The 27520-nt window shown below is 42.3% G+C and overlaps 1 protein-coding gene across 2 annotated transcripts in view; it reads right to left on the bottom strand.

The window, feature by feature from the left end:
- The window catches only part of morc2 (MORC family CW-type zinc finger 2), an 88824-nt gene extending 74870 nt beyond the window's left edge, over positions 1 to 13954 (bottom strand). For both annotated transcript variants that reach the window (XR_011356132.1, XM_069932783.1), the window contains exon 1: positions 13611 to 13954. Coding sequence is in view for 1 of the 2 variants with exons in the window: in XM_069932783.1 (XP_069788884.1) it covers positions 13611 to 13678 (68 nt within the window). In the remaining variant the exon portion in view is untranslated. The remainder of the gene's footprint in view (positions 1 to 13610) is intronic.
- Positions 13955 to 27520: the final 13566 nt, after the last annotated feature.

Here is a 27520-nt window from a genome sequence, read left to right as displayed (position 1 = left end):
TGCATTCAGGTGGCTGGGGGAGCTACTGAGCTGAGCTGATTATCCCTCTTGGAGGCGGGTTACATAGCTCACCTCAAGAGCGCCTCCTGCACATTCAGGTGGCCTCAAAACAGCTGCATATTGCCTAAACATGCGGCTTTACATGCGGGGCAATTGGCCACCTGAAAGTGCCTAAAGATGCTGCCAGGGCTGGAGGGCTTGTGTTAGAAGGTGAAGCTAGATAGGAGACTTAGAGGACTAAATGAGGCATAGCTAGGGTAGACGGGCAGTACCCTTTTCCCAGGGCAATAATGACAAGCATCAGAGGACACCTGTTTAAAGCAAGTGGGGGGGAAGTATAGGGAAGATGTCAGAAGTCAGTTTTTAAAAAAAACAGAGCAGAAGGTGCCAGGGTAGTGGTAGAGACTGGCACATTCTGGGCTTTGAAACGCCTCCTGGATAGGCACATGGAATAAAAAAAAATAGAGGGTTTTGAGTGTGTTGTAGGGAAAGGTTAGATTGTTGTGGAGTAAAACACAAAGTCTGGATACACCGTGGAAGATTGTTGTGGAGTAGATTTATACACTTTGGCAAAACATCATGAGCCAAAAGGTCTGTCTGATCTGTGCTATGTTGTGTGTGTGCATATATATAAACATATTTGCATTGAGACAATGACAATTTAACAAGTACCATCTGATCAGGATCAGGATGAGGGCATGTACAAAATCTCTCTAATGGTGCTGTTTACGTCAAGGTGATTTCAGGAAGACAGCTCCATGGGAGTGTACTTCCTTATTCCTTGCTTGCCATTCACATCCTTTCAACTGCCTTGGGGAATCAGGGTTTCTGAACAAAAAAGAAAATCCTCTTTTGCCTCAGCCATGGTTTCCAAGGTTGGGGAATGTGCATTGTTGCATATATGGATGACCAGTTTGTTGGTTCTACTTTTGTAAACTGGAGGGTCACGAGACACACTGTCAAGTACATGTGGGTTGAACCAGCCAAATTAGTGGGTCTGGAGCAGGTAATCTGGCAGTGTGATAGGTTCTAACTGAGCAGGGCAAGTAAAAATTAACCAGGTTCTAATGCTGGCAAATGTCAGAGCCCAGCTAACTTGGCTGTATGAATGCTCTACTCGAATTACCAGATACTGTTAGAGGCTGCATGCTTGTGTCTGTCAGAGCGCAGCTGGCCGTGCTGTGAAATGTAACTGTGCAGTCGGTGTGGCTGTCAGAGCGCGGCCAGTGGAACTGTTAGCGTGTACCTGTGTTTTAAATCATCACAAGATTACTTTTAATACCTAATACAATGTGATGCTATATAAATTGTTCTTCTACTCTATTGTTTATGGAATAATGACAAGTTGGTCTGTGGGTTTGTCCTAAGTTTGAAAAGTCTGAAGCCCACTGCGGTAGATTTTCCCATGGTCTTTTATACATTGAGCATGTATGTCTTATTAAACTGTACGCATTTTTCCCCACCGTCTTTTATACATTGAGCATGTAGTATGTGCTTTATTCCCGATAGGATTTCACTGCCCTGCGAGTATGCAATATGTCACTTGTGACATCACCATTGGAGGCAAGACCCACCCCCCATCCCCCACCCCTTAAAATGCTGGGTTCCTAAAAAACCAGGTAAATCATGGTACAGTGGGAAAGGCTCCCTGGGTGCAGCATGCCCAGTAAGTTTACCCGCTTCCTAGGAGGGTTGGCGATGTAAAATGGGCTATCGACAACCCACAGGAAGTCACAAATACCAGAACATCTCTTTCTTCCCTTACCCAAAAATGATAATTCCTCGAATGAAAGTGTTATCCTATCAAAATAAGAGAGGCAATTTGAGTCTATATTCCTTGGAACCTAGAAGAATGAGGGGTTGATTTAATTAAACATACCCGATAGTCATGGGCACACTTACAAAATAATGGGCCAACCAATTAATTGAATCTCTGGAATTCTGTCCAAGGACGGTGGTGGCTATTTCATCAGATATATTTAAGGTGAAGGGAATTCAAAGACAACTATTGCATGGCCAGACTGTTACATGGACATTTCCACATGTATACACAGGGAACATAAACCCCTGCTATGGTCAATTTGGTATATTCTGTACCTTGTTGTATTCCACTGTGGAAAAAGCTTGACAAGGAACAATTCTTCCCAGGTAGAAAAATAAAAGGGGAAATAATCAAGATTGATGTAAACAGAGGCTTATTAAACAACCCATTGTCTTTGGATATTTCAAAATTCCTTTATTGTCATGCACTAATACAGAAAATATATCAAATTTGTCAGTCTTAATGGCACAGAAAGATGCACCACTAGCATCTAGCACCCCCAACAATAACAGAAAGAGAAGTAAGAGTCTCTTTAGATCAGCTGACTGTCATTGGATTTATGGGTTTGCATAGCATCCTGTTCGATTCATTGGAAAGCCCGAGCTCTCAGATCCAAGAATGTGATACAATCAGGAAGCTTTCAGCATCCTTCTTGACATTTGTACCCCCTCGAATCCTGGTTCCTGCTTCAAATTCCTGCGTCAACATCTCTGAACTGTCATATTGATGCAATCATTAAAAAGGTTCACATTACATTAGGAGTTTGAGGAGATTTTGTATATTACGAAAGAACATTGCAAATTTCTACAGGGGTTCTGTGGTGAGCATACTGACATTGCATCATTGTTTGAAGTGGAGGTGCGAATGCGCAGGGCAGGAAAAGGTTGTAGAGGGTTGTAAACACAGCCAGCACCATCATGGGCATTAGTCTTCACTCCATAAAGGTCATCTTTAAGAGGTGGTGGTGTCTCAAGAATGCACCTTCTATCATCAGGGACTCTTGCCGCCAACCAGGCCATGCCCTTTTCACGCTGCTACCATTGGGAGGGAAGTACAGGAGCCTGAAGATGCTCACCCAACATTACAAAAACAGCTTCTCCTCTGCCAGCAGATTTCTGAAGGGACAATGAATCTATAAATATTACCTCACTTTTTTCTTTTTTTTTGCACTATTTATTTTAAATACTGCATTTACAAAACTGTAATTTATTGCAATTTTGCACCTGTAATGCTTAATACGCTACCGCAAAGCAACAAATTTTGAGCCATGTTCATGACAAAAAAAATTCTGATTCTAGTTCCTATGAGCCAGTCTCAAGCAGCTTGCAGCCTGTGCATATTGTTCTGCCGCTGAGCTCCTTGCTGGTCCGTTGCCATGGTCACTTTCAGTTAGGTGGTCTCACAAGCTTCTCCTTCTCAGCTGCGGGAGGTGGGGGGGCTATCCCACTTCTGGTGCCCTGCACTGGTACCATGAAATCTGACCCCTTCCCCCCCCCCCCCCCCCATGGTCTACTGCAAAGCAAGGGCACCGCCATCTTGGGTGTACACCTCTGTGGTTCCTACATGTTAGACAAAACACTTGTCGGCCCCTTTGACTGTTTAAAGCTTGTACAGGTCTGTTGGCATGACGACTGAGCAGCAAGACCCTGCAGAAGAACACTGCAGGATCCACACCTTCAGCAGTGCTGCCATTATAGCAGCGTTGCCATTCCTTGGGATCTTTACCGGAACCTGGGGGAAAAAAAAGCCCTCTGCCCCATCACCTCCTAGCTATAGGTGGTCCCCTACTTACACTGATTCTACCTATTTTTCAAAGTTACAATGGTTCAAATCTGTACTTTCAATTTTGAAATCCAACCTGAACCCACACTTGCTCTATGCGGTACACGAATCACCATCCAACAATTAATTTTAATTCAAGGCTTCAAACATTCTTCATGCCTTCTGCATTTTCAGCTGTGTACCTTAATGGGTTTTATCAGTGTGGAATAAAGGTTTTCAAAATGTAATTATAAAATATTCTTTTACGACATGATTTTTTCGACTTACGATGAATTTGCCTGAATGTAACTCCATCTTACTTTTAGGAGAACCTGTACTTTCTCTTCTTCCCCCTCCCACTTGTATTCACCTATCCCCTTCCCACCCACCCTAAACTTTCTTTAAGTGGGTGTCTACCCGATTTTCAGCAAAGATAATTTAGACCCGAAAGATCGACAGCTTTCTTTTTCTACAGATGCTGAATGACCTGCAAGTTTCTCTATCAATTTTGTGTACTGCATAAAACAATAACTACCGGGAGCTTAGGATGTCTGGCACCAATTTTTAATTATACCTGCAACCATTCAAAAAGAATAATTTTAACCTACTGGTCCTCTTAATCTTCTCACTTCAACACAGCTTCCAGCAAATATGATCTTTTAAGTTGACCAAAATATCAAAGTTTTTAAAACTCATTTTGGACCTCAATAATATAACTCATATTTTAAGACAAATACTATATTTTTTTTTCGAAACTTTATTTATTAATTTTAACATATGAAGAAAGTAAGTAATTCACGTACAGAAAAAATACAAAATAAAGTAATACAAGTACAAAGTAACATAGTTAATACAATAACAAATACTATATTTTGGATTACTATTTTTTATATCTACACAAAGAAGAGACTATGCACAGCAAATGTATTAACTGATGGAACCAGATCCTAAAAATCCAGAGAAACGTCTTGCTATATCTGTCACAAACTAAATCAATATATATTCCTGTTAGAAGCTTCATTATTTACTTGTGGGTGCAACTCATCAGACATTTTTATTAAAAAAAACAAAGGATCAGAATAATTGACAAAAATAATCAAACAAATGGATTTTAAAAAGGATATTAGCTCTAGAAAGGGAATTCCACCTTAGAATCAAAGTAGCTTAAAAGCATTCTCGCCTCATGGATAATTTAGCAACACACCATACCTTAGAAATGAATGACAGAAATCAAGTAACTGTTACTGGAAGAAACACCAGATAGTTATTGGCTGTGGGAGGGGGTGGGAACTGTTTAAAGGCCACAGACAGATTTGGCTGAGACTTGCAAAAATTAGATTTTCTTCTAATAGGACTGTTCTTCTACAAACTCCTTAAAATCTCATCAGATATGCAATGAGTTAAGACAGGGAAAGCAAAGTTTTGAATGAACAAAGGAGTACATCGGGTAGAGGCGAGCAGTAAAATACTTAACTCCTTCCTGATGTAGTATTCTATTGTTCTTGATGCACCATTAAAAGCCTCCTTTTTGGATGCACACAGCATGGTCTAGGAGTTACTCTGCTCAAGATTAGATGAAACTACACAAAGTAGTGAATGCAGCTCAGAACTCTATCCACATCTTCCACTGCCTTGGAAAGACTTTCCAGAAGTATCCTAACCAGAAGCCATAGATGAATCAAGAGATCCAGAAACTGCAAAGACCAGATCGGTTGTATTTAGATCAGGAGATTCAGAAATATACAGAAAGACCAGGTATAAACTCAGCAGGACATTACCAGTACAAATTCCAGACCAAGCTAGAGTTCCAGAAAGGTGCTCGACAGCTTTGGCAGGGCTTGCATGCCATCACATACTATAAGACGAAACAAGGTTGTATTGTTAACTAGAATACATATCTACTAGAGGAGCTCAATGTCTTCTGTGCTTGCTTCAAAAGGAAAGCAATACTGCACGTTTGCCACCCCTCACATCCTCCAATGACTCAGTGCTCCGAGTCTGCGAATGAATCCTCAAAAAGGGCCAGCCAAATGGCATATTAATAACCCCATCATTAAAACCTGTAAGAATCATCCAGAGATTTTGCAGACATTTTCAACTCTTGAGACAATAGTCAAAAGTCCCATTTGCTTCAAAAGGTCATTCATTATTCCAGGGCCCAAGAAGAGCAACGAATGTCAACCCTTGACTCCTACATCTACCGTGGTGAATTTCGAGAGGCTGGCTATGGAGCAGATCAACTCCTGCCTCAGGAAGGACCTGGAATCAATACACCCATCACCACAACAGGTCAATGGCAGAAACCATCATGTGGCCCTCCATTATGTTCTGGTTCACAAGTACATCTACGTCAGGCTATTGTTCAATGACTACAGCTCCACATTCAACACCATCATATCAGCAAAGTGTGATCATACTCGGGGATCTAGGACTCTGTTCATCCTTCTGCAATTGGATCCTTTCCTTCCTTATTCACAGACACAAATCAGCAGAATGGCAACATCACCTCCTCCTCACTGACCATCAACAGGTCACCCAAAGGCTGCATACTCAGTCCCTTGCTCCACCCCTGCACACTCATGACTGCACAGTCACAATTGATAAATTCACTTATGACACTAACATTTTAGTGAAATAACTGGAAATTAATGTCGGAATATAGAATGGAGATCAAGAATCTGGTCAGGTAGTGCCAGAACAACAATCTTCTTCTCAACATCACTAAGACAAAGGAGCTTACTGTTGATTTAGGAAAGGGAGGTCATGGGACCACACACCTGTCTGCATAGTGGTAATGGAGGTTCATAACTTTAATGTCCTGGGAATCCATATATTTCAAGATCTCTTTTAGAGCAATTACTTTCTTAGATGTCTTGAGGGTATTTGGCATGTTTTCAAATACTCTGTTGAAAGCATACTGATTGGTTACATCGCAGTATATTATGAAAATTCAAGTGCCTAATGAATGCAGAAGATAGGAAAGATAGGCAAGTCCATCACAGGCTCCAAACTCCCACCTATTGAAGATATGTGAGGGACTGCCTCAAGGAAACCAACATAATAAAGGAGCTTCATTTCCCTGAACACAACCTCTGCTTGCTGCAACATTCAGGCAGAAGGTACAGAGCCTGAAGACCAGCTTCCAAGTTCAAGAACAGTTAATTTCCAATGGCAATCAGGCTCTTGAACATCCCCTTACTACACTACACTAATCATAAATGACTCCACAAAAAGACCTGCCTGCGCGATTATAACACCAATTTCATGCATTTTGGTATTTGCGAATCGGATCTATCTTTTTTAAAAAATATTAATGCATACTATTGTAGTTTCTTTTAAACAAAGTATCTGCTTAGCTGAAGCAAGAATTCTGGTACATGTGTACATTGTAAATGACAATAAACTCATTGTCATTAAAAGGCAGCCAAAGAACTGATAAGAACAGAAAATAAAATAAGAGGGATAAAAATAAAAGAGAAGGAATATAAAATCAGTCTATTTGCAGATGACATCATAGTATACTTAACAGAACCAGAATTATCAATAAAAAATTACATAAGAAATTGAAGGAATATGGAGAAGTATCGGGGTACAAGATCATCGCAAATAAAAGTGAAGTGATGCCAATGAATAATGCAGACTTCACAGAGTTTAAGAAAGAATCACCATTTAAATGGCAAACACAAGCAATCCAATACCTAGGTATTCAATTAGATAATAATCTAGGCCATCTATACAAATTAAATTATCAGCCATTAATTAAGAAATTACAAGATGACTTAGAACATTGGAAAGATTTACCACTAACACTGATAGGAAGGGTAAATTGCATTAAAATGAATATCTTCCCAAGGATACATTACCTATTTCAATCGTTACCAATTCCCTTAACAGAGAAATTCTTCAATGAGCTAAAGAAAATAATAAGGAAATTCTTATGGAAAGGGGGGAAACCGAGGATAGCGCTAGATAAACTAACAGAATGGAACAAACAAGGGGGCTTACAGCTACCAAACTTTAAGAATTATTATAGAGCAGCACAATTAAGATACCTATCAGATTTTTATCAAACAAGGGAAAAACCGGATTGGACCAGATTAGAGCTAGCTAAAATAGGGGAGAAGGTACCTGAACATATTCTATACAAGTGGGATGAAAAGCTGGTGCAACATAGGAATTCACCAGTACTGCACCATCTGCTCAACATTTGGAAGAAGATTCACGTAGAAAGGAAAAAAACAAATTATCAACTACCAAAATTAATATTGACTCAAAATCAACTAATCCCTTTCACAATAGATAACCTTTCCTTTAGAGAATGGGAGAGAAAAGGGATCAAAAGAATAGAAAATTGTTTTTCGGGAAATAAATTATTATCTTTTGAACAAATGAAGTACAAATATGGCATAACTCACAGTACAATGTTTGCATACCACCAACTGAAAACCTACTTGAAGGACAAATTGGGAAGCAGGCTGAGGTTACCACAATAAACACGAGGTTACGCATGATACAATATAATTGGTTACAGAGGCTATACACCACACCCCAAAAGTTAAATAAATGGGACACAACAGTATCAAAAAGATGTTTTCGCTGTAAGAAGGAAACGGGAACAACAGTACATGCAATTTGGGCATGTGAGAAAGTGGAAAAGTTTTGGGAAGATCTAAATCAGGTATTAAATAAAATCACAAAAAGCAACATACCAAAAAATCCAGAGATCTTTCTTCTAAGTAATATAAGAAGTAAAGAACTTGGCCTCGATTTGGATGAAGCACAAAGGAGATTTATTATGATAGCCTTAACTGTAGCAAAAAATTGTATAATGTCAACCTGGAAATCAGAAGAGAGCCGGAGAATCCAGCAATGGTACATAGAAATGAATAAATGTATTCCATTGGAAAAAATAACATATAATTTAAGAAATAACATCATAGTATTCGAACAAATTTGGGAACCGTACATGGAACACAACAGAGAAGTCCTACTGCGGACCACCACCCCCTAAAATGACAGAATGAGAAGACGACGAAATGAACTGACCCAGTGTGTAAAAGTAGATGACACAATTTTCTTGTTTATTTTCATTGTGTGATGACATTGTTTAATGGGTTTATTGTATTGTATATGTTGAATGTGTAGTGGGAAGGAGGGAGGGGGGTGGGAAGGAGGGAGGGGAGGGGGGAAAATGACATCGTGTATATTCAAGAGGGAAATGTTTATGTGTATTTTGGTCAATATGGTTCATAGCGTGAAAAATATAAAAAAATTTAAAAATTTTAAAAAAGCAGCCTGAATATAAGTGTGTAAAAGTGTAAAAGCAAGCAATTAAATCTTAAAAGTATGCAAATAAATAGTTATTTCCACGCAGAGGCTCCTGAATGAACTACATAACCATGTTCTCATGCTGTCCTTTGCTTGGTACTCATTGATCTTCTTTTTCATTATATTCCCATTCTCTGCAATCTCACTACACTAAGTAAACAGATTCAAGTATGGCATATTTCCTTCTCTAAAAGCTGTCAGTGAATGCAGGAGGGTTTTAAACAATAATTTAGTACAGTAGTTCCATGGTCACTGATTTTTCCCACCACCGCCTCCCTGATCTATTTAATTGGACTGTGAAAGAAAGGCAAGAGCACCAATTGGAGCACGTTTCCTCAGAATCATATTTAATCTGAATCGTAACCATCACATTAGTCCAGTATTGTAATCATTCTGCTCCCATACTAAGTGACTTGGTGCAATGTTGCAACTTATCACTTTTTCTTCCAGTAAGAAAGTTAGGATTCAAATCACGACCCAAATACAGAACACACATACCACTTCTTATGGCTATAAAGTCCTTAGACACACTTGCCATATCTGCACTAGATTTTCTGTGAAAGGAGTGTAACGGAAAACTGGAGATGCTGGGAACCATATGTCAAAAGTTATAAAGATGAGGGTCCTTAGACTGTAATGTTAATTGTTTTTCTTTTCATAGTTTCTAATCTATTAACCGGTTCCAATATTTTCTGTTTTACAACAAAGCAAGATAGCCAAAATTAAACTAACAAAGTAAAGGGCTGACAACAAATAAGAGCAAAATTACAGAATAGAATTAACATAATATGGAACAACTGCTTTCACATCACTCATGTGAAAGGGATCTCACAAGCAATTCAATATTGTTATGTTATTCACTTATTTTAATAAAATATTACCTCATTAACAATGATTATTCAACACAAGAAAATCAGTGCTTCAACTTTATTTGACCTCACCACAAAAACTATGTTAAAGGACAAAATTTTGGTCTTTAAGAAAAACTTATCAGGTTATTAACCTATACCTTAGGATATGCGCAAGTTTATTTTAAAGGCTCTAATAAACCACCAATCCTTTGAGAATGAATTCTACAGAACGTTCAGCAGTAAACTAATCTGCACTCCAAAAGTAAGTACAATTGAAGAACATGGATACAGAATGTATGAAGAATGAACAGCAATTTATACATAGAACTGCTCTTCATCAACTACAGCTCAGTCTTCAATACCATTATTCCCTTGGTGCTGGACAAGAACTACAAACTTTAGGCCTCTATACCCCTCCCCCCTCTGAAAATGGATCCTTGACTTTCTCATCCGAAGACCACAGTCAGTACAAATTGGAAACAATGTCTCCTCCTCACCAATTATCAACACAGGTGCACCTCAAGGATGTGAGCTTAGACCACTGCTCTACTCATTACACATCCACAACTGTGTGGCCAGGCACAATCCCAATGCTATCTACAAGTTTGTCGACGACACCACAGTTGTCAGCAGAATCACAAACGGCAATGGGGAAACGTACAGGAGGGAGATAGATCAGCTCGTGGAATGGTGTACGATAACAACCTTGCACTCAACATCAGTAAAACCAAGGAGTTGATTGTGGACTCCAGGGGAACATGATTTCATCAAGGGGTCAGTAATGGAGAGGGTCAAGAACTTCAAATTCCAAGGAGTCACGTGATGGAGTAGTGGCTGGTCGGGTGGAAACAGCCCTCTTCAGAGAAAAGAAAAAAGTGTGAGAAAACAGAGCTCAATAAACATAAAATAAAGGATGAGAAAGATAAAGTTACAAAGAGACAGAAGATGGCACCCAAAAGAGAAAAAGTAAGAATAACAGAGAAAAGGGAAGAAGGAAAATCACTGGAGAAGAAAGAAGTCCTTCCTGGCAAGTCGGAGCAGAGAGCCACCGTGGAGAGGAGCAGCCAATCTCCGGTGTTGGTGAGTCCCCAGAGGAGTGTTGTCCTCACGACTGGCGGACTTCAAAAATGGCTCTCAGAGCCAAGAAGAGGTGCACAACTGTGCAGTGTGCAAGTAAAAAAGGTCAACGCCAATGGGAGGAGGACTCAGCTGAGGAGCGGCCAGCTGAGAGACGCCCAGTATCGGGGCGTTCGGCTGGGGTAAGTAAAGAAGAAGAAAAATGAGAAAGAGAACGAAGAGCAGGAAGAGGATGAGCGGCAACGGGGCGGCCCGCAGCAGGGGGCCCAGCAGCGGGTCGGCCCGCAGCAGGGGGCCCAGGAAGGATACAGAAGCAGCTCACCAGAGAAGGATGAAGATACAAAGATACAGAGAAAAGATGAAGATCACACAGACATAGATACAGACACAGAAGAGGAGGAAGAAGACCAGGAATTTCAAAGGAAAGAAGAAGGTAAAATAGAAGGACAAAGTTTAGATAAAGCCTATTTTAAAGAACAAATGAGATCATTAAAAGAATGGCTATCATTAGAATTTAGTTCAATCAAAAGAAAAACGAAAAGAGCTGAAGACAGAATGCAAAGCTTAGAGTTGGTCATGACTGAAATAGGGAAAAGAGTAGAAAATGTGGAGGAACGAGAAGCTGCTGGTGAAATGGAGATAAATGATTTAAAAGGGAAGTTGGAAGAGAGCGAAATTTTTTTTAAGGAGACACAAGATTTATTGTCACAAAAATTGACGTATTGGAAAACTACAGTAGGCGTTAACAACATAAAAATAGTGGGCCTGAAAGAAGGCAAAGAAGGGTCAGATATTAAGGAATTTATAAAAGGATGGATCCCGAAGGTGCTGGGAATAACAGACTCACATGAAGAAATAGAAATCGAAAGGGTGCATAGAGTACTAGTACCGAAACCGCCACCACATCAAAAACCAAGATCCATAGTGGTAAAATTTCTGATATATGACAAGAAAAAACATACTGGAGCAGGCAAGAAAGAAGGTTAGAGAAGACAATAAGCCGTTGGAATACAAGGGACGAAAAATATTTTTTTTTTTACTCGGACACAAGCTTTGAACTTTTAAAGAAGAGGAAGGAATTCAACACAGCGAAAACAATCTTATGGAAGAAAGGGTAAAACTTTATATTAAGACATCCAGTGGTACTCAAAGTATTCATTCCTGGGGAACGGAATAGACTGTTCTCAGACCCAAAGAAAGCCCAAGAATTTGCTGAACATTTGCAGGACAGGAGAAGAGAGGAGGAGGAAGATTGACAAGAAGGATGACTGGCAAGAAAATACACAAAAATATGTAAAAATATAAAGTAAAGATAATGTATATATAAAGATTTAAAGATGGATAAGAGAAGTGGAAGAAGGAAAAAAGTGAGAGAGCTTTGTTACAAGTAGAGGAAATAGTGTTCTCTGGGGGGGGGGAGAATAAGGGTCACTGTGAAATCGGTTGACACTTGCGAGTAAGTTCGCAAACCAAATGGAAAGGGGAGTTGTGGTTGCCGTCAAGGGACAGGCGGCAATCCAAGGAGGGGAGATTCATTTGGGATTAAAGGGTTATTGCCTGTGGGGATTGTTGGGGTATTCCATGTCTTAAATGCGTTGTCATATATTGAGATTAAAAAGGAAAACTTAAAAAACAGTAATGGAAAAAAGGAATGGAGGTGGTGAAGAGGCAGAAAAGAAGTGAAAATAAAGATATAAGATAGCCACGTTGGACTAAATGACTATAAACATTAATGGAATATATAACCAAGTTTAAGTGTATCCCGTTGGGGGGGGGGGGGGGGGTGAAATCACATATAATTTAAAAGACAAAGTTATAATGATTGGGGAAACCTTGGAACCAGATATGGAACATGGTAGAAAGAGCAGGCCTAGGACCTCCAGCACCTAAAATGATAAGAAGATAAACATGATCAGATTTAATGTGAATAAGTAATGATATGTCTTTTTGTTTGTATTCCTTTTGTATAAAGATATTGTTTTATTGTATTTTATATGTCCAATATTTACTGTTTATGAAGGAGGGTGGGAAGGGGGTAGGGAGGAAAAAAAAGAAAATGTCACTGTGAATATTTAGAGAGATGCATCTGTAAATATATTGGTTGATATGGTTCATAGTGCGATAAATAAAGAATTACAAAAAAAAAACTTCAAATTCCTGGGTGTCAACATCTCCAAGGATCTGTCCTGGCACCTCCACCTTGATGCAATCACTAATTAGGCTGCCAGCAGCTCTACTTCCTGAGGAGTCTGAGATGATTCGGTACATCAGACTCTCAAACTTCAACGTGTAGTGTGGAGAGCATTCTGGCTGGTGACATCTGGTATGGACAACTCTCAGGACGAGAATCAACTCCAGAGGATTGTTAACTCTGCCTGCAACATCACAGGCACCAGACTTCACTCCACCGAGGCCATCGACAAGAGGCGGTGTCTCTTGCCAGTCACCCAGGCCATGTTCACACCCCCCCCCACCCCCCCACAACCATTGGGAAAAAGGTACAGAAGCGCAAAGACGAGCACAAGGAAAGCTTCCTCCCCACCGCCATCAGATTCCTGAATAATCAATGAACCAGAGACACTGCCTTTCTTTAACACCACGTTGAAAGATGGTGATAATATGAATGTTTGGACGCTAATGCTCCCGCAAATCCACCGAATTTCATGACACCCCGAGTGTCCTAAAATCTAAATACCAATTATATTTTCTAAAGGAGGATTTGAAGGCTGGCGCGGAGACGCGTCGCTCCCTGGCCCTTCACTGCTACTCACGAGTTGGTGTGCAGGTATTCGAAGGTCAGTTGGGCACGGTTGAGGCAGCCGTAGTTGGTAGCAGCCATGGCGCGTTGCCTGGCCAAGCCTTGTCGCTAGCGCAGCGCTTGGCCTTCTGACCGCCTCTCCCAGGCTCAGGTTCTCTCCCAGCCTGCCAAATCCGGCCCGCTCCCGCTCGACGTGCGCGCAGCTCCCAGCCACGTGGAGACGCGGGGGCTCAACAATTACGCCTTTGTAAAATCCGTCCCATCACTCGGTCGGTTCTCATGCAGGCCCAACCACCCTTACTCCCGCCACCGTAGCACCCACACGCTTTCAAAAGTAACTGCACCACCGGCCCGCTGCGCAGGCGCAGCAGGTCAGCTCTCCCCCCCCCCCCCGCTCCAAAGCTGCGCGTGCGCACAGTCCTTGGCCGGGACTGCCCCAATCCTATGGGGGAAGAAAAGGCGATTAGCTCATTCTGGGGGTGGGGGGGGGGGATGTGATTTGTTTTTTTAAAAAAGAGGACCATGTTCGTCCCACAATGATCTGGCGTCAGTTCAGTTCACAGATCGTCTCTCACAACATCAGCAGAACTCGTTTCAGGCCCCAACTTCCCACGATATCCAGGTTTCAGTGCAGCCCTCGAAGAAGTAAAATAACAGCAGAAAATGCAGTGTTTGTCACATTTGTGGCCCGAAATGTGAAGTTAATAAAACATTAAACACAAGTTTTATCATGTAAACTTCTTAGTGTCTTTTTATTCTCCGGTTTCCTTTGTTCTCCTGCTTGTGTTCTTTTCTCCCTCTCATACCACGTGACTTCCGGTACATCTCATACATATTCATTATCATGACATCCCTCCTTTCATCAGAAATAAACTTTACCTTCACTTACCAATAGCCCTCGGAAACCTACAAACATCGTAACTAATGGTAATACTATAACTCAACTACATAAAATTTACTTCCTACAGCACTCACATGCACTTTATGATATAAGATTAAAGTTCTTATTAAAACTATGGCACAAAGTCTTCGTATCGTTTGGGCACTTTCCGGTTTCGTTTCGGCCTGCCTGCGATATTGTCGTCGCTTCTCGGTTGTTCACTCTCGGCGTCGGAAATACTGCTCACCACGGCTTCCGGTGTTTCTGGCGCTCTAGTCACTTCTTCAGGAGTGCTGGTAACTGCCTCTGGAACATCATCAGGTCTCTCAGTTTCAGCATCTCGTATTGGCCTTTCAACCTCTTCGCTCGATGTATCTCTGGACTGGTACCTTTTTACACCTGAGACATTTCTCTTATATAGGACTCCAGTCGGAGACTTGACTGTCACCATACTGCCACTTCTGGATACGACAGTATAGGGTTAATGGTAATAAGGTGTGTCTAGCTTACCACCAGTTTCATGCCTCACTAGAACATTATCTCCTGGCATGATGTCTGAGTACTTGGCTCCACATTTCGAATCTGTGTACAGCTTTGCTGCACCTTTCTTTTCAGCATCGTGGTCCCTCATCTCCTGGTCGTCTCGGATTTCCTTTATTTCTGGCATTTTTGTGCGGATTTTTCTCCCAAAAAATGCTTCTGCAGGACTTTTTCCAGTGGTTGCATGAGGCGTTGCTCGATAGACAGCCACATAAGATAGCAATGCTTCTCGCCAATTTTGTCCTTCTGCGTGTGCAATCCTCAATCGTTTTTCAATGGACTGATTTTGTCTCTCTACTTCTCCGCTGGCTTGCAGCCATTTCGGAGTTACTTTATGATGGTGGATACCTGTGGTCCTCATGTATTCCGTAAATGTCTCTGAAATGAATTGTGGACCATTGTCAGAGTATAATGTAACAGGTAATCCATATCTTGCGAATATCTCTGTTAATGCTTGTATTATTTCAGTGGTTGTGGACTTCAACACCACGTACTCATAGTATCTACTGTAGTAATCTATCACTACCATAATTGATTCACCCGTTGTTAGGTAAAAACATCATGAGCTGGGAATGTAGAAGGAGTCACCCAGTGCTGGGCCGTAACAAGATGCAGTTGTGACCTTGTACTCTCAAGATAAGAGTGGGGATGACAAATTGATGTGCAGGAAACTAGCAGAGAAGGATAGCAACAGTTTATTCATTGGACAATGTCATGGTATGATAATTTACTAAGTACGTATCCTAAGGTATATAAAAAACACCACTTGCTGATAACGGCAGAATGCGCCTTCTCCAACTAACACTGTTAGTTGCAAGTGTTACAATCCGGCAATAAAGAACAAAGAACCTTGATTTCGACTCAGTCTGGTGTTTCACTCACTCATTCATGAACAAAGCAGACCTAACACCGTTGGTAAGGGTCCAAGAAAATCAACAGCTACGTCGATCCATGGTCCCGTCGGGAGTTGCGTACTCCGGATCGGTTCTGGCGGATTACTCCTACTTGTGATTTGACATCCGTGACAAGTTTTAACAAATTTCTCTGCGTCTTTATCACAACCTGGCCACCATACCTTGGTCCTGAGGTTTTGCTTGGTACCAACAATACTTAGGTGTCCTTCATGCGCTAAGGATACGATCTTCGGTCTCAATCTTTGCGGTATCACCAATCTGCAACCTCTTAATACACACTGTCCGATGCAACAAAGTTCGTCTCTAATGGGAACGTAAGCCTTGTGAGTAAACTTGTCCCATTGTCCACTCTGTATGCATTCTCTTACTTCCATGAGTTCTGGATCACGTTCGGATTCTCTCTCGACTTCCTTCGTAGTCACAGCTTTCGGTGTCGACTGAATAGCTACGAAGCGTACAAAGCTCTCTGTTTCTATTCCCAATTCTGACTTGGATTGTGGACCACCATCCTTCACCAATCTGGACAGCGGATCTGCAATGTTTGTTTTCCCTGCAACGTGGATCACTTTATATTTGTAGGGTTGTAGTCTGAGTACCCATCTCTCTATTCTGGCACATGGTTTGGATCTAGGTGCATAGATCACTTCTAATGGCTTATGATCTGTGATGAGTTCAAATTCAATGCCGTATAAATATGCATGGAACCTCTCACAGGCCCATACAAGTCCGAGTGCTTCTTTCTCTGTCTGAGAGTATCTTCTTTCCACATCTGATAACGATCTGCTGGCATAGGCAATGATTCTTGGTCCTCCATCATGCATCTGGACCAACACGGCTCCTAAACCAACCGGGCTGGCATCCGCTATGACTTTGGTTGATGCCGCCGGATTGTAATATCCAAGAGTTTTTGCATCTGTCAGGCTTTGCTTCAGCGCTGTGAACGCTTTCTTATGCTCAGATCCAAAATGAAATGGTACACCTTTCCTGGTTAGTTTCCTTAGTGGTTCTGCCACTGTAGCGAAATTAGGAATGAACTTTGCACAAAAATTGACCAGTCCCAGGAAACTCCTCACCTCTGTTGCGTTCTGAGGTGCACGTGCATCTGCAATAGCTTTCACCTTGGCCTCTGCAGGGTTTAGTCCTTCCTGTGTAAGTCTGTGTCCCATGAAGTCCATTTCTGACACACCGAACTGGCACTTGTTTCCATTCACGGTAAGGCCTGCCTCCTGTAGTCTAGATAGTACACGCCTCAACCGTTTGTCATGCTCTTCCTTCATTGGTGCATGGACTATGATGTCGTCAGGAATGTTGGCAACTTCAGGAATGCCTTGAATCACTCGATGGATTTCATACTGGTAGATCTCCGAAGCTGCATTAATTCCAAATGATAGTCTCTTGTAATGATACAATCCACAGTGAGTCACAAATGTTGTCACATCTCGGGAACCTGGATCCAGCTCTAATTGATGATAGCCCCATTTCAGATCAATTTTTGAGAATACCTTGCTGGTAATTAGTTCTTGAAGTATTTCCTCCACTGTTGGTATAGGGTGTCGTTCTCTAATTATAGCTTCATTGGCCATTCTCATGTCAACACATAGTCTTATGTCACCCTTTGGTTTGGGCACAATCACTACGGGATTGACCCATTGTGCCGAATGTTCCATCGGTTCAATAATGTCTTGTTCGATCAATTCTTTAATTTTGGCTTCGACTTTCCCACGAAGTTCAAACGGAGTTCAGCGCATTGGTTGTGCCTTGGGTTTGACCGTTTCATCTACCGCTAGCTTCAATTGTCGACCTTTCAGCTTTCCTACTCCTTGGAAGACTGCGGGGAATTCTTGCTTCATATCCTCGTAAGACTGAATTGAATTGACACAAGCTCCAATATGAAGTATTGCCAGGTCTTGCGCTGTGCTTCTACTCAGCAATGGTTCTCCCCTCTCTTCTATGACCATAAACTCTGCTTCGGTGTACTTATCTCCAGCTTCAACAGTTGCAGTAAAACATCCAATGGTCTGCAATGGCTTGGTTGCTGTGTATGGATACAGTTTCTTGGAACACTTTTTTGAGGTACAGATGATCTTTTTCCTTTTCAACTTCTCCCATAAATGTCGATCAATCACATTACTGTCACTGCCTGAGTCTACAATAACCTGCACTGTCACTCCACCAATGATCACTGGAACCTTCTCATGATGTACATCATTCAACGTAAATTGGTAACAACTCTGTTCCTCCTGGGTATCATCATCGTCACCGTCTATCTGGCGAATGGTATCTTTCTTTCCAGGATACTTTCCTTTCCCCCAGGCTTTGCCTTTGGAAGTTGTACTCTTCCTCTTCTGGTCTGCATTGGACTTGCTTTTGCACTTCTTTGCAAAGTGGTCCTTACCTCCGCACTTTCTGCAAACTTTGCCTTTGGCCGGGCAATATGGGTCTTTTCCAAAGTGACCTCCGTTTCCACATCGATAACACTCCACGTCCTGTGTCGACGTATATCTTGGCTGGTTATGGCGATGTGAGAGCCTCTTAATTTGCTGGCTTGAGTTGTCTTTCAGGGTCATGGTATGAAATTGCCCTTCAACAGCCTCTAATGCAGCAGCAATGGCTAAAGCATCAGTGAGTTCCAACTCACTCCCTCTTTCCAGTAGACGTCTTCTAAGTTTATCTGATCTACAGTGCTGTACGACTTGATCCAATAATTGGTTGTCCAAATCAGCTGGCACGTAATTGCATCCAACAGCTAGCTGGCGTAGTCTCGTCACGTACTGAGCAATTATCTGGCCATCTTCTTGTCTCGTTCTCTGAAACAAATGGCGTTGAAATGTAGCATTCGGTGTCACTACATAGTGTGCATTTAATGCATCTACCGCTTTCCGGTACTCATCCTTTCTTCCAGTATTCAAAAGTGTCTTAAATGTTTCCCGAACTGTGGATCCCGCGGTGAAAAGAAGTAACGCCCTTTTCTGCGCTTTTTGTTCAACTGTACCGGTATCTAGAAATAGGCCACGACTGTCTGCGTAGGATTCAAATTCTTCCAGCCATGCCTTCCACTTCACACTTACAGTGCTTGCATCATCCGTTGGGTCAAAATGAGCAATTCCACTATGTGTTAGAAAGTCACCCTCTGCCCCAGCCATGAGGAAATATTCCAGCCCCAAAAGTACTGAGTCAAAGAGAAAACTCTTATCACCTTGAAGTTGTCTGTAATCCTCTGTAATCTTCTTTAGTCTTTAATTTTCTTCAAGCTTATCCCATCCTCGTCACCAATGTCACATTTGTGGCCCGAAATGTGAAGTTAATAAAACATCGAACAGAAGTTTTATCATGTAAACTTCTCAGAGTCTTTATTTTCCAGTTTCCTTTGTTCTCCTGCTTGTGCTCTTATCTCTCTCTCTCTTACCACGTGACTTCTGGTACATCAGGCATGATTTTGGAATGGGGCAGGAAATACAGGGTTGCAGTTGTGATGGTACAGACCTATCACCAATGTATATAGTTACAGTATCTAGAGTGTAATGATTGTGCTTACAGCGATTGGCTGAGAGCTTAGCCACGCCTACTGTCTGGGCCTTAAAGGGTTGTGTCCCTAGCCAGGTCGGATCATTCTGGACTGGTCAGCCACCTGTGAAGAGCTCCTGTCTTTTGCTAATAAAAGCCTTGGTTTGGATCAACAAGTCTTTGGTTCTTTCGACGTGCTCTACAGCAGTTATGGATTATTCCAACTTCCCTAGTATTGACTGGCATCTATTGACCACATGAGGGGTAGATGGGGGCTGAATTTGTCCAGTCCTGACACAGTACGTGGACCAGCTGACTAGAGGAGAGGCCAGACTGAGGAATGAACTTGGTCAGGTGGCTGACCTCTTGGTGGGGGAGCATTTTGGTGAGAGTGACCACAATTCCCTTACCGCCAATATAACTATGGAAAAGGATAAAAACAGTCAAAATGGGAAAGTGCTTAACTGGGGAAGAGCTAATTATGAAGAGGTAAGGCAGGAACTAGCAGGAATAAATTGGAAACAAAGGTTTAAGGGTGAAAGTACAGAAGTAATGTGGAGGAAGTTTAGGGGCCACTTAAGCAAGATAGGTTTGTCTCACTGAGACAAAGATGGTAGCAAAATGGATCTGTGGCTGACGAAACAGGTCAGGCAACTAGTCAAGAAGAGGAAGAAAACATACATTAGATATAGGAAGCAGGAAACAGACAGGCTCATGAGAAGTATATGGTAGCCAGGAAGGAGCTTAAGAAATAACTTAGGAGAGCTTGAAGGGGGGCATGAAAAGGCCTTGGCATGTAGTATTAAGGAGAACCCCAAGGCGTTCAATGTGTATGTGAAGAAGGATGACGAGAATGAAGGTGGGGCGACTAAAAGATAAAGGATGCAATGTGTGCCTGAAGTAAGAGGTTGGGGAGGTCCTAAATGAATATTTTGCATCAGTATTCACAAGAGAAAAGGACCTTGATCACAGTGAGGTTGAAAATGAACAAGCCTGTGTGCTGAACAATATGAACATTAAGGATGTGGTAGAGTTGGATCTCTTAAAAATATCAAGATTGATAACTCCTCGGGGCCAGACACGATATACCCAGGCTACTGTGGGAGTGAGAGAAGAGATAACTGGGGCACTAGCTATGATCTTCGAATCCTCTTTGGCCACAGGGGAGGTGCCAGAGGATTGGAGAAGGGCAAATGTAGTCACCTTGTTTAAAAAACATAATAGGGAGAATCCTGGGAATTATGGTGAGTCTTATACCAGTGGTATGCAAACTTATGGAGAGAATTCTTAAGGATAGTATCTATGAGCATTTGGAGAAGTACAGTCTACTCAAGGATAGTCAGCATAGCTTTGTGAGGGGAAGGTTATGCCTCATGAACCCAATTGAATTTTTTGAGGAGGTAACAAAAGAAATTGGAGGGTAGGGTAGTAGATGTGGTCTCCATGGATTTTAGCAAAGTATTTGACAAGGTTCCCCATGAGAGACTTATCCAGAAAGTCGTGAGGCATGGGATCAGAGGAAGCTTGGCTGTGTGGATAAAAAAAATTGGCTTGTAGGACAAAAGCAGAGTAGTAGTGGAAGGAAAGTATTCTTCCTGGAGATCGGTGACTAGTGGAGTACTGCAAATATCTGTCCTGGGATCCCTGATCTTTGTGATTTTTATAAATGACCTGGATGAAGAGGCAGAAGAAAGGGTCAGTACGTTTGTGGATGACATGAAGGTTGGAGGAGTTGTGGATGGAGCTAAAGGTTGTCGAAAATTACAAGAGGATATAGACAGGATGCAGAGTTGGGTGGAAAAGTGGCAGATGGATTTCAATCCAGTAAGTGTGAGGTGATGCATTTTGGAAAGATAAACAGGAAGGCTGAGTACAGGGTTAATGGTCGGTTACTTAAGAGCATGGATGAACAGAAGGTCCTTGGGTTTCAAATCCATGCATCCCTCAAGGTTGCCACACAGGTTGAGAGGGTAGTTAAGAAGGCCTATGGGATGCTGGTATTTATTAATAGAGGGAATGAATTCAGAAGTAGGGAGGTCATGTTGCAACTCTACAAATCTCTGGTGAGACCACACTTGGAGGATTGTGTTCAGTTCTGGTCACATCATTATAGGATGAATGTAGAAGCTATGGAAAGGGTGTGAAGGAGATTTACCAGAATGTTGCTTGGATTGCAAAACAAGTCTTATGAGGCAAGGTTAGCAGAGATGGGACTTTTCTCTTTGGAGTGTAGAAGAATGAGAGATTCAATAGAGGTCTACAAGATTATGAGAGGCATCGATAGGGTGGTCAGCCAGCACCTGTTTCCCAGGTCACAATCAGCAAACTCTAAAGGTCATATGCACAAAGTTATGGGAGAGAAGTTTAGGAGAGACATCAGACACAAGTTTTTTTTGTTTTTTTTAAAAAACCGAGTTGTGGGTGTCTGGAATGCCTTGCTGGGGATGGTGGTGGAGGCTGAAATATTGGGGGCATTTAAAAGACTTAAGACGCATGGATGAAAGAAAAATAGAGGGTTATGGGGTAGGGAGGTTTTAGTACTTTTTCTAAAATAGTAAAATGTAGGCTGGCACAACATCGAGGGCCAAAGGGCATGTACTGTTCTGCATTGTTCTATGTATACACTAAAGAGGAATTAAAATTGAAGAATACAGGTACCATCCTTTTCAACTTTGATCAGTCATGGGTCAGAAATTCCCAGGGTGTAGAATGTACTGTTTTCTAATGCAGGTGCAATATAATAAAATGGTTCCAAAATATTTATTTATTCAAACTTGTAATACATGTATAACATTTGCAGATTCCAACATCTGCTACGTTTGCTTTAGCATTAAGCAGTGCCTTAACGCAAGATGAACACTTAAAAATGAAAAAATTGGAAATCCAAAATAAAAGCAGGAAGCACTCCACGGGCAATGCATCTGTTGTGAAACAGAAGCTTTCAGGTAAAACATTCTTTGATGCAGCCTTGATCTAAAATGCAATAATTTGATGTGTTAAATTGAATTCTAGCCTTCCTGTTCTAATGATTTGGGTGGAGGACAAAAATCTCAAATGCTATGCAGTTATTATTAGATGGAGTTAGGATCTCTTTTGTAACCACATTTCTTGTTGATGCAAAACTTTTTTATTTCCTGGAAAGCTCAGTCCTATGACTGTTCAAAGTTGAAAAGGAGAATGGTATTGAGAACTTTAAGTCTATGTATTGGGAATGCTCAGAAGTCCTGGGCAAGCAGCAGAAGGAGCAAAACACTTGCTTGTCAGCCTCATTTACCAGCAGCTGACCCATATGTGGAGGTATCTATGGCTCAACATTAGCCACTTCAAGACTAACAAACCTGGAGTAGAATAAAATCATTCTCAATTGTGATGAACCAGCAAAGGATACTGAGAATTGAATACAGGGAGTATCACTCAACAGAGTATATTGCATGGAGTCTGGATTAAACACCTGAGCCACAGACCTGAATCTGGAAATTAAAGTAAATGCATTGGAAAACATAATGGTAGTGTTTGACTAAAGGAAAAAAAAATTCCATGTTGCCTGATTAGTGCAAATGCTGAATTTAAAATAAATCAACAAGATAAGGCCATGTTGATTAAGGATGCAAAGGGTGCTTTTGAGAATTCAGCTTTGTGATTTTATTCTGAAACACAAACTATGAATAAGAATGGTACTAGCAGGTGCACCACCTCAATGTGGCCCACAGGAAAAACTTAGGATGTGAAGATAAATGTAGCACCAACAAAGTTGAATAAAATCAGAGACCAACAAAGATGAAGACTTGAGGATGTTCTCTGAAAAGTTGGTACAGCTCGCAACAAGATGTAATTAATAACAATCTTGTTCTTTTGGGTGGATTCAGAATCATCATACCCAAAAAGATGGAAAGAGGATTATTTTCCAGGCTATGCCACGTCTTATCAGGATTGGAAACCTTTTATTTCAGTCCTATTGGGGAGGTGGGGGGGCGGCAAGAATTCAGACTCATTGATAATGAGGAACCAGGTATCTGTTTCCAAATCAAGATAGTGTGAGGCCTGGAGTAAAATGTGTAAATATTGGCACTCTATTGCTTATTGCTCATTGTTCAAAATCAATGAATTGGGATGTACTTTCTGTCTAGCTGGTGTGAGTAACTGTAAAGCCTTTTATATCGAGTGCACACTGCACCTATAGAATGTAATCAAAGAGAATGAATCATTAATATGATGAGATACCAATCAAGCTTTGATCAGGATAGTATTGAACTTCTTGATAGCTACTGGAGCAACACTCATGAAGACAGGCAGTGCATATTCCATTCCAAATTCCTGTCTGGTGGATGACAGAAGGCCTTTCAGGTATCAATAGGTGAGCCACTTACCACAGCAAGTCCTGCCTCTAATGTACTCATGTAGCCATGGTCCAGTTGAATTCCTGGTGATCACCAGGATGGTGATGGTAGGAATGTGATAATGGTAAAGGTCAATGGTTAGACTCTCCCCTGTTAGAAATGCTCATTATCTGGCATTTTTAATGGCATAATTGATACTTGCCAAATTATTAGCCATTTGTTGCAGCATGATGGTTCAATAAGCCAGCTCACCTGCCTCAGTGATTAAGAATAGGCAATAAATGCTGGCATTGGTAATGACTTGAAACAAATTGTCGAAATGGCAAAGAAAGTGAAATTTAAAATAGATCGTCCAGGTTAAAATGGATGTCTTCCTGACTTGATACAATGAGACTTAAGAGTTCACTTTGAGTACCACTATGTGACTATCTCTGCTGTTTGGATAGTCTCTGAAAAATATACTTTTAATTAAAATCATGTGAGGCTGTGCCTAACAAATTCATATCCCCATTTTGCTACATCTCTGGAAGTTTAAGGGTCAATTTATCTTTGTCACATTTGAATCAAATAATCCTTTGCAGCATTTTGATATAAATTTGAGGAAGCAACTGAAATCAACCACATTGACTAGTCTAGGTCAGGCTGGCAAATTTCCCACCTTACATAGAACACTACAGCACAGTACAGGCCTTTCGGCCCTTGCTGTTGTGCTGACCCATATACCTTTTTTTTTTAAAAAGTACTAAACCCACCATACCCCATAAGCCTCTATTTTTCTTTCATCCATGTGCCTGTCTCTTTTTCTCTGGCTTGGCTTCGCAGACGAAGATTTATGGAGGGGTATGTCCACGTCTGCTGCAGGCTCATTGGTGACTGACAAGTCCGATGCAGGACAGGCAGGCATGGTTGCAGTGGTTGCAAGGGAAAATTGGTTGGTTGGGGTTGGGTGTTGGGTTTTTCCTCCTTTGTCTTTTGTCAGTGAGGTGGGCTCTGCAGTCTTCTTCAAAGGAGGTTGCTGCCCACTGAACTGTAAGGCGCCAAGATGCATGGTTTGAGGCGATATCAGCCCTCTGGCGGTGGTCAATGTAGCAGGCACCAAGAGATTTCTTTAAACAGTCCTTGTACCTCTTCTTTGGTGCACCTCTGTCTCGGTGGCCAGTGGAGAGCTCGCCATATAACACAATCTTGGGAAGGTGATGGTCCTCCATTCTGGAGATGTGACCCACCCAGCGCAGTTGGGTTTTCATCAGCGTAGATTCTATGCTTGCAGACTCTGCCAGCTCGAGTACTTCGATGTTGGTGATGAAGTCACTCCAATGAATGTTGAGGATAGAGCGGAGACAGCGCTGATGGAAGTGCTCTCGGAGCCGTAGGTGATGCCAGTAGAGGACTCATGATTCGGAGCCGAACAGGACTGTGGGTATGACAACGGCTCTGTACACGCTGATCTTGGTGTGTTTCTTCAGGTGGTTGTTTTTGCAGACTCTTGTGTAGTCTTCCAAAGGCGCTATTTGCCTAGGTGAGTCTGTTGTCTATCCTTGCATCAGATGAAATGGTGCAGCCGAGATAGGTAAACTGGTTGACCTTTTTGAGTTCTGTGTGTCCGATGGAGATGTGGGGGGGCTGGTAGTCATGGTGGGGAGCTGGCTGATGAAGGACCTCAGTTTTCTTCAGGCTGACTTCCAGGCCAAACATTTTGGCAGTTTCTGCAAAACAGGACGTCAAACGCTGAAGAGCTGGCTCTGAATGGGCAACTAAAGCAGCATCGTCTGCAAAGAGTAGTTCACGGACAAGTTGCTCTTGTGTCTTGGTGTGAGCTTGCAGGCGCCTCAGATTGAAGAGACTGCCATCCGTGCGGTACCGGATGTAAACAGCGTCTTCATTGTTGAGGTCTTTCATGGCTTGTTTCAGCATCATGCTGAAGAAGATAGTAAAGAGGGTTGGTGCGAGGACGCAGCTTTGCTTCACGCCGTTGTCAATGGAGAAGGGTTCAGAGAGCTCATTGCTGTTTCTGACCCGACCCTGTTGGTTTTCGTGCAGTTGGATAACCATGTTGAGGAACTTGGGGGGGGTATCCGAGGCACTCTAGTATTTGCCAAAGCCCTTTCCTGCTCACGGTGTCGAAGGCTTTGCTGAGGTCAACAAAGGTGATGTAGAGTCCTTTGTTTGGTTCTCTGCACTTTTCTTGGAGCTGTGAGGGCAAAGACCATGTCAGTAGTTCCTCTGTTTGCGCGAAAGCCACACTGTGATTCTGGGAGGACATTTTTGGCGACACTAGGTATTAGTCTGGAGACGTGACCCATCCAGCGCAGCTGGATCTTCAGCAGCGTGGACTCGATGCTGTCGACCTCTGCCATCTCCAGTACTTCGACGTTAAGGATGTAAGCGCTCCAATGGATGTTGAGGATGGAGCGGAGACAACGCTGGTGGAAGCGTTCTAGGAGTCGTAGGTGGTGCCGGTAGAGGACCCATGATTCGGAGCCGAACAGGAGTGTGGGTATGACAACGGCTCTGTATACGCTTATCTTTGTGAGGTTTTTCAGTTGGTTGTTTTTCCAGACTCTTTTGTGTAGTCTTCCAAAGGCGCTATTTGCCTTGGCGAGTCTGTTGTCTATCTCATTGTCGATCCTTGCATCTGATGAAATGGTGCAGCCGAGATAGGTAAACTGGTTGACCGTTTTGAGTTTTGTGTGCCCGATGGAGATGTGGGGGGGCTGGTAATCATGGTGGGGAGCTGGCTGATGGAGGACCTCAGTTTTCTTCAGGCTGACTTCCAGGCCAAACATTTTGGCAGTTTCCGCAAAGCAGGACGTCAAGCGCTGAAGACCATCGCCTTCCCAAGATCGTGTTATATGGCGAGCTCTCCACTGGCCACCGTGACAGAGGTGCACCAAAGAAAAGGTACAAGGATTGCCTAAAGAAATCTCTTGGTGCCTGCCACATTGACCACCGCCAGTGGGCTGATAACGCCTCAAACCGTGCATCTTGGCGCCTCACAGTTTGGCGGGCAGCAACCTCCTTTGAAGAAGACCGCAGAGCCCACCTCACTGACAAAAGGCAAAGGAGGAAAAAACCAACACCCAACCCCAACCAACCAATTTTCCCCTGCAACCGCTGCAATCGTGTCTGCCTGTCCCGCATTGGACTTGTCAGCCACAAACGAGCCTGCAGCTGACGTGGACTTTTTACCCCCTCCATAAATCTTCGTCCGCGAAGCCAAGCCAAAGAAGAAAAGAAGAAGAAGAAGGTATTAGTCTATTAAGGAGAATCCTAGTGAAGATTTTGCTTGCAATGGAGAGCAGCATGATTCCCCTGTAGTTTGATTTCTCGCCTTTGTTTTTGTACAGGGTGATGATGATGGCATCACGAAGGTCCTGAGGCAGCTTTCCTTGGTCCCAGCAGAGCATGAAAAACTCATGCAGGTTGGTATGCAGAGTTTTGCCGCCAGCTTTCCAGACCTCGGGGGGGGAATTCCATCCATACCTGCTGCTTTGCCACTTTTCAGTTGTTCAATTGCCTTATCTGTCTCTTCCCGGGTAAGGACCTCATCCAGCTCTAGGCTCAAGGGCTGTTGAGGGAGCTGGAACAGGGCGGATTCTTGGACTGAGTGGTTGGCACTGAAAAGAGATTGAAAGTGTTCTGACCATCGATTGAGGATGGAGATCTTGTCGCTGAGGAGGACTTCGCCTATCTAAGAGTGCCTGTTTAAGAGTCTCTTAAATGCCCCTAATGTTTCACCCTTCACCAC

Source organism: Narcine bancroftii, chromosome 4 (genome assembly GCF_036971445.1).
Source record: "Narcine bancroftii isolate sNarBan1 chromosome 4, sNarBan1.hap1, whole genome shotgun sequence".
NCBI classification, from domain to species: domain Eukaryota; kingdom Metazoa; phylum Chordata; class Chondrichthyes; order Torpediniformes; family Narcinidae; genus Narcine; species Narcine bancroftii.
Note: the sequence above shows the minus strand (reverse complement) of the source record. Positions and strands in the feature narration are given on the sequence as shown.